The sequence below is a fragment of the Hyperoodon ampullatus genome (genome assembly GCF_949752795.1).
Source record: "Hyperoodon ampullatus genome assembly, chromosome: 2".
In the NCBI taxonomy this organism is placed as follows: Eukaryota; Metazoa; Chordata; class Mammalia; order Artiodactyla; family Ziphiidae; genus Hyperoodon; species Hyperoodon ampullatus.
Window position 1 is genome coordinate 61,307,042 of NC_136915.1, and position 16,843 is coordinate 61,323,884.

Sequence of the window (16,843 nt, forward strand, 5' to 3'; positions counted from 1 at the left end):
GTCTTCTTAGACCAATTATCTTCTCATCTACACTCATTCCTTTGGTGATCTCACATGCTCAAGGCTTGATACCATCTGTATGCTGACCATGCTCAAATGATCTATTTTGCCTGGACTTCTTCCCTGAACTACAGACTTGTGTATGTAACTTCCTGCTTGACATCTCTAGTTGGCTTTACAATAGAAATTTCAAATTTAACATTTTTTTTTCAACCTTATGAGGTGAGGTATAACTGATAAATAAAATTGTAGGATATTTAAAGTACATTGTGATGATTTAATAGAAGTATACATTATGAAAGGATTCTTCTCATCTAATTAATTAACACATCCATCACTTCACATATTTATCTTTTGGGGAGGAAATCTGAGGGGGGATGGACAAGGATGAGAACATTTAAAACCAAGCTTTTGATGAACCCAAAACCCTGCTCACAGCGTCTTCTCCATCAGTCAATTACACTTCATCCTTCTAGTTGTTCAGACCAAAACACTTTTAATCACATTTGACTCTACTTTCTCTTACTCCCCACAATCATTTCATCAACAAAACATTTGAATCTAATCTTAAATATATCCAGAATCCAACCACTTCTCACCCCCTCTGCTGCCACCAACCTGACCGGACCACCGTCACCTCTCATTTGGCATTTTCCATTAACTGCCTGTTTGATCTCCCATCTTCCACCTTCATCCTCCTCGGTCTGTCTACAAGCCTGAAATCATAGGTATCCTTTTAAAACAAGTCACTTCAATATACCTTTGATCAAAACCTTTCAGTGACCCTCCATCTTACTCAAAATCAAAGCCAAAGTCTTGGGTTATAAGACCCCATTTTTCTAACTCCCCAATATCATCTCTTTACTTCTCCTGTCCCTCAGTCTACTTCAGCCACACTGGTTACCTAAGATGTCTTCAAGCAAGCAACGTGTCCCTGCTGCAGAGTCTAGGCACTATGGTGCTCCTTCATTTCCTTTAAGCATTGGCTCAAGTTTCTTCTCAGTGAGACCTGATTACCCTATTGAAACTTGCAGTCATGTTATATGCATTCTTCCTATCTTCCTCCTCTTCTTATGTGTCCTTCATAGCACTTATAACCTTCTAGTATATTATTTTATTTTACTTAATTGTTTTATTTATTGTCATTATCATCTCCACTGGAATGTAAAGTAGTTTCGAGGAGGAATTTTTGTTTGTTTTCATCCAGTGCTATTCCCCAGGCCCCAGAAGATTGTCTAGCACATAATAATCCTTCAATAACAGTTGCTGAGTGAAGAAAGAGTACACACATTTTTTTTTGCATTTCTGAGTGCCTGCCAGAGTCTGAATTACAGTAGTATTTCATTTGCTACTCATAAAAGCCCTATAAGATAATTACTACATGAATTTTAAAGGTGAAGGAACGGAAACTTTTTGAGATTTGAGTCAACAATGCCTCCAGAATTTCTGTATAGTCAAGACTTGGAGACAGCATTCTGGTTAGTAGGGAGATAAAAAACTTGAAAATCAGAAAAATACTCTCTTTTCTTATGTTGTATGTTATACTTGAGAATGGTTTGGTAAATGCTGATTGCACATAGCATGTGCTAAGGTATGTCTAATCTTTGGCACCAACTCTTGCCCGAGGTTTAAGGTTGTTCAAAGCTGCAGCATCATTCAAGCCAATATGTTTAGGAGACAATGAGTACAAAAGTTAGGGGTAGGGGATTAAGAGGTACAAACTACTGTGTATAAAATAAATGAGCTACAAGGATATAAAGTACAACACAAGGAATATAGCCAATATTTTATAATAATTATAAATGGAATCTAACCTTTAAAAATTGTGAATCACTATGTTGTACATCTGAAGCTTACATAATATTATAAATCAACCTACACCTCAATAAAAGAAGAAAGAAGAAGTTTTGCTATAACAGAACTTCATTTAAGGAAGTGAAAAATGACAAGATTGATGATGAATTTGTGGCCATATTGTGGAATTTTAGAATGCTTTACTAAGAATTGGGTTTATCCGTTGGTTTCCAAACCTGTGGGGATTCTTAAAAATATGGATTTTGGAGCCCCAATCGGTACCTCCTATTGGTATAGATTTTTAACAAGCTTCCCAGATTTTCGTTAAGCATCCAGGCCGGAACTCCATCCATAGACTGGCATTTGGAAATATGGTAAGCTACTAAAGGTTTTCAGGCAGCAGTTTGCATACGTTACTGTATATTTGCAACTTACTTCTCCCTAAAAAATACCCCCGTATCTGTGCACTATACACCCAGGTAAATCTGATGGGGAGGTGGATGGAATGTCTTTTGGAGCAATGTGTCATGTACTGCCTCACAATAATATTTTTCTCCATCTGTTATAGGTCAATGCACAAACTGGCCCAGTTGGAAAGACTTGACCTAGGCAATAATGAATTCAGTGAGTTGGTAAGCGAATGCATTTTCTAAATTTGATAAATATATCCAGGGGATTATTTCTTTTGCTCTGTCTTTATAACCCCAGGCATTAAATCATCAGGTGCACATTTACATTTACTAAATATAAAAATGAAATAAAATCTGGAATTAAAGTGATTGTTTATCTATATAGTAAGCCACAGGGAATTGAATAATATTAGGATTAACTTTAAAAAGCCAGGGTATGGATAGGCAGATGCAAATTGTTAGTTTTGAGCACCACCTATATAGCAGGCACCATGTTCAGAGTGTTATATATGTTGCCTCATTTAATCCTGATATGCCATGTTGCCATGGAACATGGAAAGAAGCTCAAAGTGGTCACTGACTTACGTAGCTTTTATGTGGTTGAACAGGAATTAAACCAAGACTTGATTAACTCAGAGTCCATACCTTGAAAACTTCTGCTTTGGCTGCTTAATGGGCATAGCATGAGAGGAGTGATCAATGGCCTTTTATTTCCAATTGTATTGAAAGTGTCTTTCTAGTGAACATATGTTATGGCCTCACTGCCAGCAAAATTGACAGAATTTTGACTACTCCTTTTAGGCTTAAGTTTTCTTTAAATGTTCCTGAAAACCAAAATCTCAAATGTAAATTGAAAATAAAATACTCTTTTACCAGCAGACCCAGCCTGTTTAACTCAGAGGTCTTCCACTTGAACATCTTCAAATTTCAAAAATCAATTCACCTAAATTGTATTTTAACTATTTTTAAATTAAAACATTTAAGTGAGTAATCAGCTTTTCTTTTGCAGCTATGTTAATAGCTACATGACCTTGTGAAAATGACTTAACCTCTCTAAGCCTCATTTTCCTTTTCTATAAAATGGAGATTATAATGGTTCTTCCCCTCCAAGGTTTGTAGGAGAATTAAATAAAAAAAATGTACAGGGCCTGGAAAAAGTGATTCTCAGTAAATGCCAGTGTATAGGGGTGATAGGGTATAATTCACACTACAACTTGAATGTGCAAAAAAATTAACTTGTTTTACTTTGACCGTAACTAATTTGATCATTGTCCCAGCCTCTATCAGCTCTTTATTGAGGGTAAAAACTGACTTTTGTTCTTTTATTCTTCTATGATTAGAAGTTAAATCTAATTTTAGAAGTTACATGGTTCCTTTAGGTTGTGTTCATCTTCCCTGCATAGAAATTCTCTGTAACCTGTTGCCTTCCCCTGCTTGTGTCCTTAAGATGGAATTTGAGTGAGTGTGAAGGAAGGTACATATCTTTCTGACAGGAGGAAAAGATACCCTTTGGCCTCAGGCTGGTTTTCAGAAGTGCTGGCCTCTGGGCTGATGTCTGTAGCTGATACTGCCTCCTGTGTTAAATCTGCAATTCTGAACCTGCCAGTTGGTTCTTTGGGCTCAAGTAATACCCCCTGGGAGCATTGGCCATCTTCCTCTTGCTGGCAGCACCATCACCCAGTTACCATTGCATATACATGCATAAGTCTCTGTCCTGTCTTCCCTCCAGCGCCATGCTTGGAAGTCCATCCCCGATTTCTGTTGTGAAGGAACCTCACCAGCCATAACCTTAATAGTGACCCCATAGCAAGTCTACAGGCTCTGAGAGTCCAAATGATAGGCAAACTGAAAGAGGTCCAATAAAAATAAACTTCAGAGCTTCCTTCTACCTGCTGCATCGCACCGCCAAGCTTGCTCTGCTTTGGATGCACCCAACTTTGTTATTGGGCAGCTGGCAAGGTGGCCTCAACACAGTAAAGCAAAATGACCCAGTACATAGTTTAATGTACCTCTGGCATTTTTAAAGGAAATATTTATTAGTGTAAGTAGAGAGAGACATAAAGGTGGTGAATAACAGTGGCAAAACTAGTTCATATTGGAAGTTTTTTAAATTAGTTGTTAAGAAGTTAGGATCTACCCATGATTCCATGAAGACATGTAGCTTGGCCTTGTAATTGAAAGAACATGGACAATGGATTCAGACGACTCAGGTTTAACTTTCAACTCCATCACTGGTTAGCTAGGTACCTTTGAGTCTATAGCTCACTCCCTATCTTCAGCTTCCTCTTCAATAAAATAAGGGTATCAAACCCATATATCTCACAGACTTTTTGAAAGAATTTCATGCAAGAGAATCTATAATAAACACTTAATGTATGTTTCAAATGAATTTCAATTCTGTCAGGTATATAATTTTGCAAGCCTTTTGTATGGATATTTTGTGAATCAATATTTTACTATAAATATTTGCATCGACAAAGTTGAATAGGGCATGTTTATTTTTTGAAAATAAGCTTACTAAAAGTAAAATTTGAATACACATATTTTGACTTATGCTTCTGATGTCTAAGAAATCATTATCTGAGCAAAAGCATTTTTTACTTTTGAACTCCCAATATTTTATGCTTGTCACAAAGTTAAGTCTCTTAAATTTTTTTTGCATTTCTACTGGGGTGCTTTATTTGATACTAGTTATTTGGTGGGGTTGGGGGGAGTATAATTCTGGAACTTCACATTTTTAATGTTATTTACTTTTAATCAAATATTTGAATTTTATTCATCATATATGTGGGACTAGCTGTTATTTCTCTGACAGTAACAATTTTTTTTTACATCTTTATTGGAGTATAATTGCTTTACAATGTGTCAGTTTCTGCTTTATAACAAATTGAATCAGTTATACATATACATATGTTCCCATATCTCTTCCCTCTTGCATCTTCCTCCTTCCCACTCTCCCTATCCCACCCCTCCAGGCAGTCACAAAGCATCGAGCTGATCTCCCTGTGCTATGTGGCTGCTTCCCACTAGCTATCTACCTTACGTTTGGTAGTGTGTATATGTCCATGCCACTCTCTCACTTTGTCCCAGCTTACCCTTTCCCCTCCCCGTATCCTCAAGTCCATTCTCTAGTAGGTCTGTGTCTTTATTACTGTCTTAGCCCTAGGTACTTAATGACATTTTTTTTCTTAAATTCCATATATATGTGTTAGCATATGGTATTTGTCTTTCTCTTTCTGACTTACTTCACTCTGTATGACAGACTCTAGGTCTATCCACCTCATTACAAATAGCCCAATTTCATTTCTTTTTATAGCTGAGTAATATTCCATTGTATATATGTGCCACATCTTATTTACCCATTCATCCGATGATGGACACTTAGGTTGTTTCCATATCCTGGCTATTGTAAATAGAGCTGCAATGAACATTTTGGTACATGACTCTTTTTGAATTATGGTTTTCTCGGGGTATAAGTCCAGTAGTGGGATTGCTGGGTCATATGGTAGTTCTATTTGTAGATTTTTAACTTCCATACTGAACTCCATAGTGGCTGTACCAATTTTTAATGTGAAAATAAGAGAATTTGCTCTGATAAGAGGCCTCTAGAACCAAGATCATATGGAGGAAAGGGAATTAAATTCCAATCTGTAGCTAGATATTGACACCTAGGAGATTACTATTAGATGATTCATTTTGTGTGTCATGGTAAAGAGACAGATGTGAAGAGATGGCAGTAAGTAAAAAAAAAAAAAAAGAGAGAGAATGAGAATGAGAAAACCTAATGAAGAGAACAGAAGTCTACTTGCCAGAGGAGCAATGTACATATCCCAAATAAGGTTTGAAGTAGAAATATCTCCTTATGGATGCTTTTGTAACAATAAAAAATTGTAAACAAAAGAAATTATCTTATGTTTCTACAGGAATAACCACTAGAAGATACTAGACACAGTGCTAGGAACATAATAGATTCTTAAAACTTTTTTTATGTGTGTTTCTTTCATGGCTTTTTTATCAATATAAAATTAATATATGCTCATTTAAAATTATTAGAAAGTTAAAAGATGTATAAAGATGATAGTAAAAGTAATCTGTGACCTCATCCCCATATATAATCATTATTAATATTTTTGGTATATTCTTTCTCCCTTCCCCCATTTTCTTTTAATGAGGTCATATGAGCATTATTTGGAGCCTGGTCAGAGATGGGACACTAGTAGGTTGATGTGTGTAGTTGGATAGCATCAATCCTTAAAAATCCTCTGTACACTCTATATAGTACATTCTTCACACTGTTACAATAATTAGTAACATCCCAATGTCATGAAATGGTCAGGGACCCTAAAACAGATTCAGTGATTATCATGGGGCCCAAAAGCTGTATGGTAGGATTATATTTCAGGTATATATATATATATATATATATATATATATATCTCCAATGAACTAAGAATTGCTATTTGTCCTGAACTGGTGCAGGAAATAATGGAGCCCCAAAGCAAATCACCATGAGCCAGAATACTGGAAAATGGAGCAGATTGAGTAGCAGAGCCCCGAGGAGATAGGATGGATCCAATAATAGTATGGGGTCATGGTTGACCATCCCCCAAAACTAGCTCCAGCTTCCAGCTCCTTTACTTCCTTTCTTCATCCCCCCCTTCCCTCAAAAGCAGAGGACTGTGGCATACAGGAAAATGTCACTTAGAGCCCCCAAAATCTCTGCTAAGGGAACCTTCATCAAAAGAGTCAGTCATAAGAAGCAAAATAAGAAAGCTTTTCAGCAAGCCAGAAAGAGAAAATTGCTCAGCTCAGAGGAGGCTAAAAGCAGACTGGGAAATGGTCTGTGTATGCCTTAGAGTCCATGATCATGATATAACGATGATCATGACCTTCTATATAAACTATATTCAGTTCCATCCTGTCAGGGATATTTTTTACATCTGTGCTCATACATGAGGTTGGTATACATTATTCTTGTGTGCTTTATCCATGAGTTCCTGTTTTTCATCAGTTTTGAAAAATTAACAGTCCTTATCTCCTCAAATGTTGCCTTTTAACTGTATCTTCTGTCTCTCCTGCTGGAATAAATATGAATATGAGTGATTTTGAAATAAGTGATTTTGAAATACCATTTTATTAATTATTTTGTAAGTTTTTTCTGGAAAAGTAATCAGATAAAGAGTAATTTTAAAATATCTATTCATGTCCTTAAAGAAAGTCTTCCTGCCTCTGCACCTAAAATAAGCCAGGATTCATTCTCCAGAGTTTGAGGCATTATGATGAGATCATTTTAAGAGTATTTTCAACTCTTTGAGCTATTTAATGTGTCAGTTACTGACAGAGATATTTCTAAACTACAGACCATTCAAATTCTGGATTAAAGACCAAAACATGGATTTTAAAAAACAAAACACCTAAATGACAGCAATAAAAATATTTAAAGAGTAAAAAATATATATTTTTCTGTGATAAAAAAACATTTTTTAAACACATGTAAAGATGGATTGAATTTAAAAGTTCAGGGAATTCATCAGGAAATGAGTAGCATCATTTTTGTTTTGTTTTGTTTTTTTATTTTTGGTTGCGTTGGGTCTTTGTTGCTGTGAGCTAACTTTCTCGAGTTGCGGCGAGTGGGGGCTACTCTTCCTTGCGGTGCACAGGCTTCTCATTGCGGTGGCTTCTCATTGCAGAGCACGGGCTCTAGGTGCATGGGCTTCAGTAGTTGCAGCACGTGGGCTCAGTAGTTGTGGTGCATGGGCTCTAGAGCACAGGTTCAGTAGTTGTGGCACATGGGCTTAGTTGCTCCACAACATGTGGGATCCTCCTGGACCAGGGATCAAACCCATGTCCCCTGCACTGGCAGGCAGATTTTTAACCACTGCTCCACCAGGGAAGTCCCAATAGCATCGTTTTAACTATCTAATATTTGAAACAGTATGTCAAGCCATCTTTATAAAAAGATTTCATAAATTCAGCTATCCATGGACTGTATTAGAGGATTTATATTCTATAAAGCTTCTTTATAGAAAAACTTAAAAAATAGTCTGCACTCTACAAGTCACTATTTTAAATGCTTAATAAGGCTGCAGATCACACTAAGCAAGAATTTCTAATCTCAATATTCAAACTGAATTTGTTTCTGTTGACTTTTTTCACTTTATTTCATAGAATCAAACAAAAATTTCAAATGGATAAATCAAGTAAAGAATGTAGTCACTCTGAGCAAAATAATGGAGAAGAAATGCCAATAGTTGTACAGACTACCTGTTTGGTTTTATAAATAATATGAATGTGTTTTCATAGAAATTTGAAACAGCTGAGTGCTGTTTTAACTTGTAATTGAAATTGATTAGAATTAAATTAAGCTTTACCAGTAGTGTAACAGCCAATGATTTCAACTCCCTAGTTTGCCCAAGGTGTGCTCATTCTTTTTTTTTTTTTTTTTTTGCGGTATGCGGGCCTCTCACTGTTGTGGCCTCTCCCGTTGCGGAGCACGGGCTCCGGACGCGCAGGCTCAGCGGCCATGGCTCACGGCTCACGGGCCCAGCCTCTCCGCGGCATGTGGGATCTTCCCGGACCGTGGCACGAACCCATGTCCCCTGCATCGGCAGGCGGACTCTCAACCACTGCGCCACCAGGGAAGCCCCGGTGTGCTCATTCTTAATTAACTAGGATGTATGTATACCTGGGGCAAGCATTATATTTACATATCCAGTAATTTCCTTTATAGATAATTACAATGTAGGTTTGCCACACCTACTAATAAAATTTTGTTAATTATTCTTCAAGTAAAGCTTATAAGAAAGAGCAGAGTAATAAAAATACAACCTGTCATCTTATAACAGGCCATCCCATTTTCAGGGAAGATATTTAAAACATCCTAATTAGTAATGCTTCCATTTTCTGAATTTGTAAAACTACTGAGGCCATAGATTTTGTGTGCGTGTATACACATATAGAATTTATATAGATCACAGACATTGCCAGAGGTTATCAAGAGAAACTTGAGAAATGAAACTAATTTTTTTTTTCTTTGTGTTACACGGGCCTCTCACTGTTGTGGCCTCTCCCGTTGTGGAGCACAGGCTCCGGACATGCAGGCTCAGCGGCTATGGCTCACGGGCCCAGCCGCTCCGCGGCATGTGGGATCTTCCCGGACCGGGGCACGAACCCATGTCCCCTGCATCGACAGGAGGACTCTCAACCACTGCGCCACCAGGGAAATCCGAAACTAATTTTTAAAATGGAGACACATCAGTTTCTGTATCAGTCAAGGTCCAGGCAGGGGGTAGAAACTATATCAAGTATTTAACAAAGAAAGTTTAATATAAGGAATGGATAATCATGTACTAGAAAACTGGAAAGACAGAAAGGGGACTCTGAAGGACCACAGATGTAATAACTCTAGGAAGCAGCTACCACCTCTAGCTTAAGGGACAAATGGAAGATGGTAATGTAAGGAATTAAGAAAACTTGAAGCTGCCACTCAGACCTCTAATTAGGGGCACCAGTCAGCTGATGTCTTCAAGGAGCTAATAAGGCTAGTTCTAATTGTGTGGAAAAAATACAAGCTGAAAACAACTGCTGTTGCTGGAGTTTATTGTCACTGCAGGGAGCAGTGCTGCTGTTGAGATACTAAGTGCCCAGGAAGTAAGTAGAATGAGCAAGTCCCTTCTGCCTTCTCTAGCCTTCCAGCACGCTGCAGTACACCCAATCATCAGGGCCTGATGCAGAGTCACCTATCAAAAAAGAAATGTAGGTCTTCCCTGGTGGCGCAGTGGTTGAGAGTCTGCCTGCCGATGCAGGGGACACGGGTTCGTGCCCAGGTCCAGAAAGAACCCACATGCCACGGAGTGGCTAGGCCCGTGAGACATGGCCACTGAGCCTGCGCATCTGCGGCCTGTGCTCCGCAACAGGAGAGGCCACAACAGTGAGAGGCCCACGTACTGCAAAAAAAAAAAAAAAAAAAAAAGAAATGTAGTTAACCTCAGAATTACGAAGTAGAATATTAGAAAAGTGAGCCACAGCTAAAAGACAATAGCTTAAACATTTAAAATAAAACAAATGTTTATTTTTGCCAACTCAACTTTGGCATCATTTTCTCCAGAAAGTTTTCCCAGCCCCTAGCAGAGTACCAACTCCCAACTGACTCATGATAACTGTTTCTAATGAATGAATGAATCATTTGACTTTAACAGTGAACAGTTAAGTCAATTCTCTTCATCAGAATCATGCCTACATAAATTGAAATTTTTTGATTCAAACTAAGCAATAATAGAGGTGGAGGAAATGTTTAGTTTATATGAAAAACAACCATTCCATAATTAGCTATCCTTTTAGGAATCAATTTCAATTCACTTTAAAACATACTTCTAAATGAGTTTCTCCATGAAACTTTAAAGTACAAAATTTAGAACTGTGACCAATAAATAAAACTGTATTTCCACCAACAGTGGAATTTGAAAGGAATCCTTGATGAATCTTTCAATTAAAAGGTGTTTTATGTCTGAAAATAATTATGGAGTTTTTAGATAGGAGGATCAAACTGGGGTCTCCGCTTTTACAGGTACAACATCTGTTGACCGAGGGCTTTAAAAAGCAATTTCCAATGTTGCACATACAAAAAAAAAAAACAAAAAAAAACAAAAAACACTCATTTCTTTGTTTTTAAACTTTCCTTTTCCTAGCAATAAAATAAGTTATCTTGGCCTCTGTTTTCAAAGGAAGCAGTTTTTCTCTCATTGCCATTTCTTATTATTGCAATAAGACTGGGTACTATAAATGAAATTAATTAGCTCTGTTTCCCTTTCCATAAATAGATTTTTCTAAGAATGGCATATATCTCAATGTAGTCAAGTGCCTTGGTGATTCTTTCAATAGTGTCAACAATAGAAGTTAAAGAAAAAAAGAAATGCTCTCTGATTGAACCAGGAAAAATTATGTGAAATAAGAGTACAAATTTATAACCAACACTTTACAAGGAAAATAAGTGTATTATGTAATCATGGAGTAAACCCAAGAATATTCTTGAGTTGTGAATAGGGATTATGAATCATCCAAAAACTAACAAAAACTGTATTTAAAGTAATCAAATTCAAAATGACATCTTCCTCATTGATATGCTGAAATGTATACTATCTGGATGTATTATCTGAAATTGAATCAATAAAAAATTTATTTGATTTCAGGTTTCACAACAAACCAAACCCAGAAGACAATGAAAATGCTAAGGAGAAATATAAAGAAAGGAGGATGGAGAGAAAGAGAGAGAGGCAGTGTGTGTGTGGGTGTGTGGGTCTGGGGGTGTGTGTGTATGCATGTATGGAGAGTGTAATTGTTAGGGTGGCCAGGGAAGCTTTACTCAGCAGGTGACATTTTAGCAAAAACCTAAAGAAGGCGAGGGAGCAAATCATGCTAATATCTGGGTGGAAGATCATTCTAAACAGAGGGAACAGGATGTATAAGCACCTGACATGAAAGCAAGCCTGACTTGTGGACAGCAAGGAGACTAGAAGGTCTGGAGAAGGGTAAGTGAGAAGAGTAGGTGATAAGTTAATTTGGGGAGTTCGGAGGTAGTTGCACAGGGAGAGGTAGAATCCTGTAAGACATTTCAAGGATTTTGGCTTTTACTCTGAGTAAAGTGGAAACCCTCTGGAAGGTTTTGCACAGGTAGAACCCATGGTTTGACGTACATTGTCATGTTACATTACACTACATTTGGTTATAGTATGTTACCTTAATTACACTGCATTACATGATATTATCAGGATCACTTTGAATGCTGTGTTGAGGATGAATGGAAAGTGGGTCAAAGTGGAGTCAAAGAGACCAGTTAGGAAGTTATTGCAATAATATAGGCAAGACATGGCAGTGTCCAGGAATGGGGCAGTAGCAGTGGGGGTGGTAAGAAGGACGGATTTCTGGGTAAATATTAAAGATATAGCCAGAAGTAGGATCTGAACTTGTAAATTAGGGACACCTTCTTTCAAAAAAATAATACAAAATTAGGAATACATAATTAAGTATAAAAGTGAATGTTTATTTAAGATAAAAAAGAAACTATGAATTTTAAATTACAAACTAAAATTAATAGAATACAATTTGAAAAGCTGACAAATGTCATAAATATCATTAAATCCAGAAAAATAACATAATAGCACATATCTGTGCTACTCTTTTTTCCCCCTACATGTTGGCCTCATGCTCTTTGACAGTCTGTTCACATGACAAATATTTTGTAATATCATTTTCTACGGTGATAATAGAAAAATAATCCAGGCTTTCCTCTACCATGGTTTTTATTCCTGATAATTTGGAAACATCCGTTTCATCTTTACAATTTTTCATTGATACAGCTTGTAAAATTCTAGGATTGTCAAATTTGGGAAAACCTCTGACTCCCTACATTTCAAGCCTTGTTTCTCTTCATCCACCTACACACTGAGAACCAAAGGACATATTCATGTCCCAATACTTTCTTTGGCCCTGTACCTTCATGTCATGAGGGTCAGGGGAATTGACACAATGAACAAAGTATTTCTGGATGCCATTTCTACTCTAGGTGGCTAACAACAGGTTAACTACGTGGAGACATGATTGCAAACCATATAAATATATTCCATTAAATCTATACTAAAGGTATTCCATGTAACTCCCTTTTATCTGTCTCCCCAAAATGCCTGTGGCCATTCCATCACCACATGACATGAGAGAAATTGCAACATAGCGGAAGTCAGGGTAGAAATTATAGTTAAAAGATCTTAATTTTACCTAGCATTTCAGGCCTAGGCACATACCTGTACTCCTTTCTTATTGCTGATCTGTAGCAAATGACCACAGACTTGGTGGTTTAAAACAATACAGATTTATTGTCTCATACTCCTGGAGGTCAGAAGTCCTAAAATCAAAGTGTCATCAGGGCTTTGATCCTTCTAGAGACTTCATGAGAGAATCTGTTCCTTACATTTTCCAGCTCCTAGAGGCTACCTCATTCCTTGACTAGTGACCCCTTTCTCACATTACTTCAATCTCTGTGTCTGTCATTATGTCTCCTACTTTGATTTTATTTCTATCATTGCATCTCTTTCTCTGTCTTCTCCAACTCCGCTGTCTCCCTCATGTAAGTACGTTTGTGATTACTTTGGGACCACTGACATAATCCAGGATAATCTCTCTTTCTCAATATCTTTAAATTAATAATATCTGCAGATTCTCTTTTATCCTGTAAGGTAGAATATTCACAGGTTCAGGGGTCAGGACGTGGACATCTTTGAAAGCCCATTGTTTAGCCTACCAGTAAGGTCCCTGTCCCTAAAGATTCATGTTTAACCACTTGAAAATGTATCCACCCCAACTCAAGTTCTCCAAAATTCTCACTCATTACAAAATCAACTCATGTACAAAAATCTCATCTAAATCTCATCAGCTCAAAAGTCCCAAATTTCATCATGTAAAGCATCTAAATTAGGCATAAGTAAGGTTCTGTATACAATCTATCCTGGGTCCAAATCACCTTCTATCTGTAGACCTGTAAAACTAGAAAACAGTCAATCTGCTTCCAAAATATGATTGTGCAATAAGCATAGGATAACAGTTACAGAGATTCCCATGCAGAATGGGAAAAAAAATGGAAGGACAAAAGTAGTCTCTTCACTCAAAACTAATATCAAAATGCACCCACGCAAACTCCAGGAGGTTTCAAGGCGAGGGAATAAACTCTGTGGCTCAAGACTCGTTGCTCTGTGCCTTTGGCTTTACCTTCTGCATCATTCTTCCTTTTCCTGGTAGGAAAGCAAGGTTTGCAGCTGAGTAGAATTATCAGCCTGTTTTCTGCTTATAGAATTTTAGGAGTCTGGCAGTCTTCTTTTATTTTGTCCTCTCTCTATTCCTTTCAGTCCTTGCTGGCAGTGTTTCTGTTGATACAACAGTCTAAAGAGCCTTGTGGGTCTCCCATTTATATCTTGAAGATTTCTCCACTACACAAGAGGTTCCTCACAGTTCTTTCCTGGATAATCTCATCTCTATTCCTGGCTTCTTCTAAGATGTCTAACAGGTTCCCTGAAACACCTACCTAAGCACTTTGATCCTTACAAGGCACTTTAATCCTTAGAAAAGTTTGCCTCAGCACACCCTGACTTTATTTCCAGAGCACACTTTCCTGGTAGTGAATCTCCTAATTTTAGCAATTTTTTGTAGTCTGAATAGGATGAACATTTCCCAAGTCAAGTCCTGGTTTCTTTTTGCTTAATAGTTCTTTCAATTTACTCTTTCCTCTTGTATTTTGCTACAAACAGCAAGTAGAAATCAGGCCATACCTTCAAAATTTTGCTTGGAAATCTCTTCAGCTAAATATCAAATTAACCTCATACAAGTTATGCTTTCCACATAAGTGTATGATACAATTCAGCTACTGTATAACAAAGATCTCCTTTACTCCATTTTCCATGTTAATGTGTTCCTCATTTCCTTCCGAGCCCTCATTAGTAGGGAGGGCTTAGAGTTCACATTGCTACCAGCAGTGTTTTCATGATCATTTAGATGTTCTCTAAGAAGATACAGATTTTCTGTACCATGCTCTTCACTTCATTCTGAGTCCTCCTTAGTAGAGACAAGGAGGACTCATTACCATCCATATTTCTATTAACAGTATGTTCAAGGCAATCTAGGCTTTTTTGATCGTGCATTTTTAGCTAGAATTTTTCCAGCTCTGTTCACTACCCAGTTCCAAAGCCACTTCTGCATTTTTAGGTATTTGTTGCAGCAGTAACCCACTTCCAAGTTCCAAAATACGATTCCTGTGGTTGAACTGTAACAAATTATGACAAATTTGGCAGCTTAAAACAATACATACAACACAACACAAAATTACTATTTTAAAGTTCTGTAGGTGTCATCAGGGCTGTGTTCTTCTGAGAGAAGTATCCATTTTCTTTCCTTTTTCAGCTTCTAGAAACCACTTGCATTCCTCTGCTCACAGCCCCTTCTTTGCATCACTTCAACTTCTCTTCTGTCATGACATCTCCTTCTCTGCCTTCTCTGAACTTCTTACCTTCCTCTTATAAGGACACTTATGATTACATTGGGACACTCAGATAATCTCTCCATCTCAAGATCCTTAAATTAATCATATCTTCAAAGTCTCTTTGTCCATGTAAGGTAATATATTCACAGGACCTGGAGAGTAAGATGTGCATATCTGTGGGGAGCCAACACAATAGTCACCCAACCACACTACCCAAGATAATTTAAAACATATATCCGGGGCTTCCCTGGTGACGCAGTGGTTGAGAGTCTGCCTGCTGATGCAGGGGACATGGGTTCGTGCCCCGGTCCGAGAAGATCCCACATGCCATGGAGCGGCTGGGCCCGTGAGCCATGGCCATTGAGCCTGTGCGTCCAGAGCCTGTGCTCTGCAACGGGAGAGGCCACAACAGTGAGAGGCCCGCGTACTGCAAAAAATAAATAAATAAAAATAAAATAAAACATATATCCACACAAAAACTTGTACATGAATATTCATAGCAGCATATTCATAATAGCCAAAAAGTAGAAAGAAAATCCAAATGTCCATTAACTGATAAATGGATAAGCGTGATGCAGTATATCCATACAATGGAATAATATTTGGAAATAACAAAGAATTAAGGACTGATATAGATGAACTTTGAAAACATCATGCTAAATGAAAGAAGCTAGAAACAAAAGCCATGTGTTATATGATTACAGCTATATGAACTGTTCAGAATAGACAAATTCACAGAGACAGAAAGTAGATTAGTAGTTGCAGGGTCTGGGGAGGAGGGAAGAATGGGAAGAATGAGATGGGTTTTTTTGGAAGAGGGGGTGATGAAAATGATCTAGAATTATATAGTTATGGTAGTCGAACAACTTTTTAAATATTCTAAAAATCACACAGTTTTATATTCTAAAAGGGTAAAAATGTATGATATGTGAATTATGTTTTAAGTTTTTAACCTTAAAAAGATTTGTGCAAATTGCACAAAAACATATGGCCATGTGAACACTTTGCCAGGCCGCCTCCCAGGATCTGGAAAGGAGTTCATGCAAGTAAGGGGCCTGAAAGTTTGAACTTCATTAAGTTTAGAGGAAACCTCTCTCTCAGTAGAAGCAATAGGATTTGTTGACAGATGAGATGTCAGGGATGAAAAGGAGAGTAGTTAAGGATGAGTTTAAGATTTGAGACGAAGCAACTGAAAGATGGCATTTCTACTTCTGAGTAGAATACTATACAAGATGCAGGGGTTTTGTTTGTTTGCTTGTTTGACTGTGGCAAAAAAAAAAAGTGCATAACATGAGATTTAACCTCTTAACAAATTTTTAAGTGTTCAGTACAGTATTTTTAACTATAGGCTTCTTTCATTTGAATGTCCACTTCCTTCACCAGATTTGGGAAGTTTTCAACCATTATTTCTTTAAATAAGCTTTCTGCCCTTGTCTCTCTCTTCTTCTTCTATAATTTTCATAATGCATATATTGATACATTTTACAGTATCCCATAAGTCCCTTGAGCTTTCTTCACTCTTTTGTATTCTTTTTCCTTTTTCTCCTCTGATTGCATAATTTCAAATGTCTCATCTTTTCTTCTGCTTGATCAAGTCAGCTGTTGAATAATCCTAGTG

The 16,843-nt window shown here is 37.4% G+C and overlaps 1 protein-coding gene across 3 annotated transcripts in view; it reads left to right on the forward strand.

Moving 5' to 3' along the window:
* Window positions 1-16,843, forward strand: part of LRRC7 (leucine rich repeat containing 7) — a gene marked incomplete at both ends in the record, with an annotated part of 384,656 nt that overhangs the window by 209,732 nt on the left and 158,081 nt on the right. For all 3 annotated transcript variants that reach the window (XM_079697001.1, XM_079697002.1, XM_079697003.1), the window contains one exon: window positions 2,363-2,426. In XM_079697001.1, the coding sequence (XP_079553127.1) occupies window positions 2,363-2,426 (64 nt within the window). The remainder of the gene's footprint in view (window positions 1-2,362; window positions 2,427-16,843) is intronic.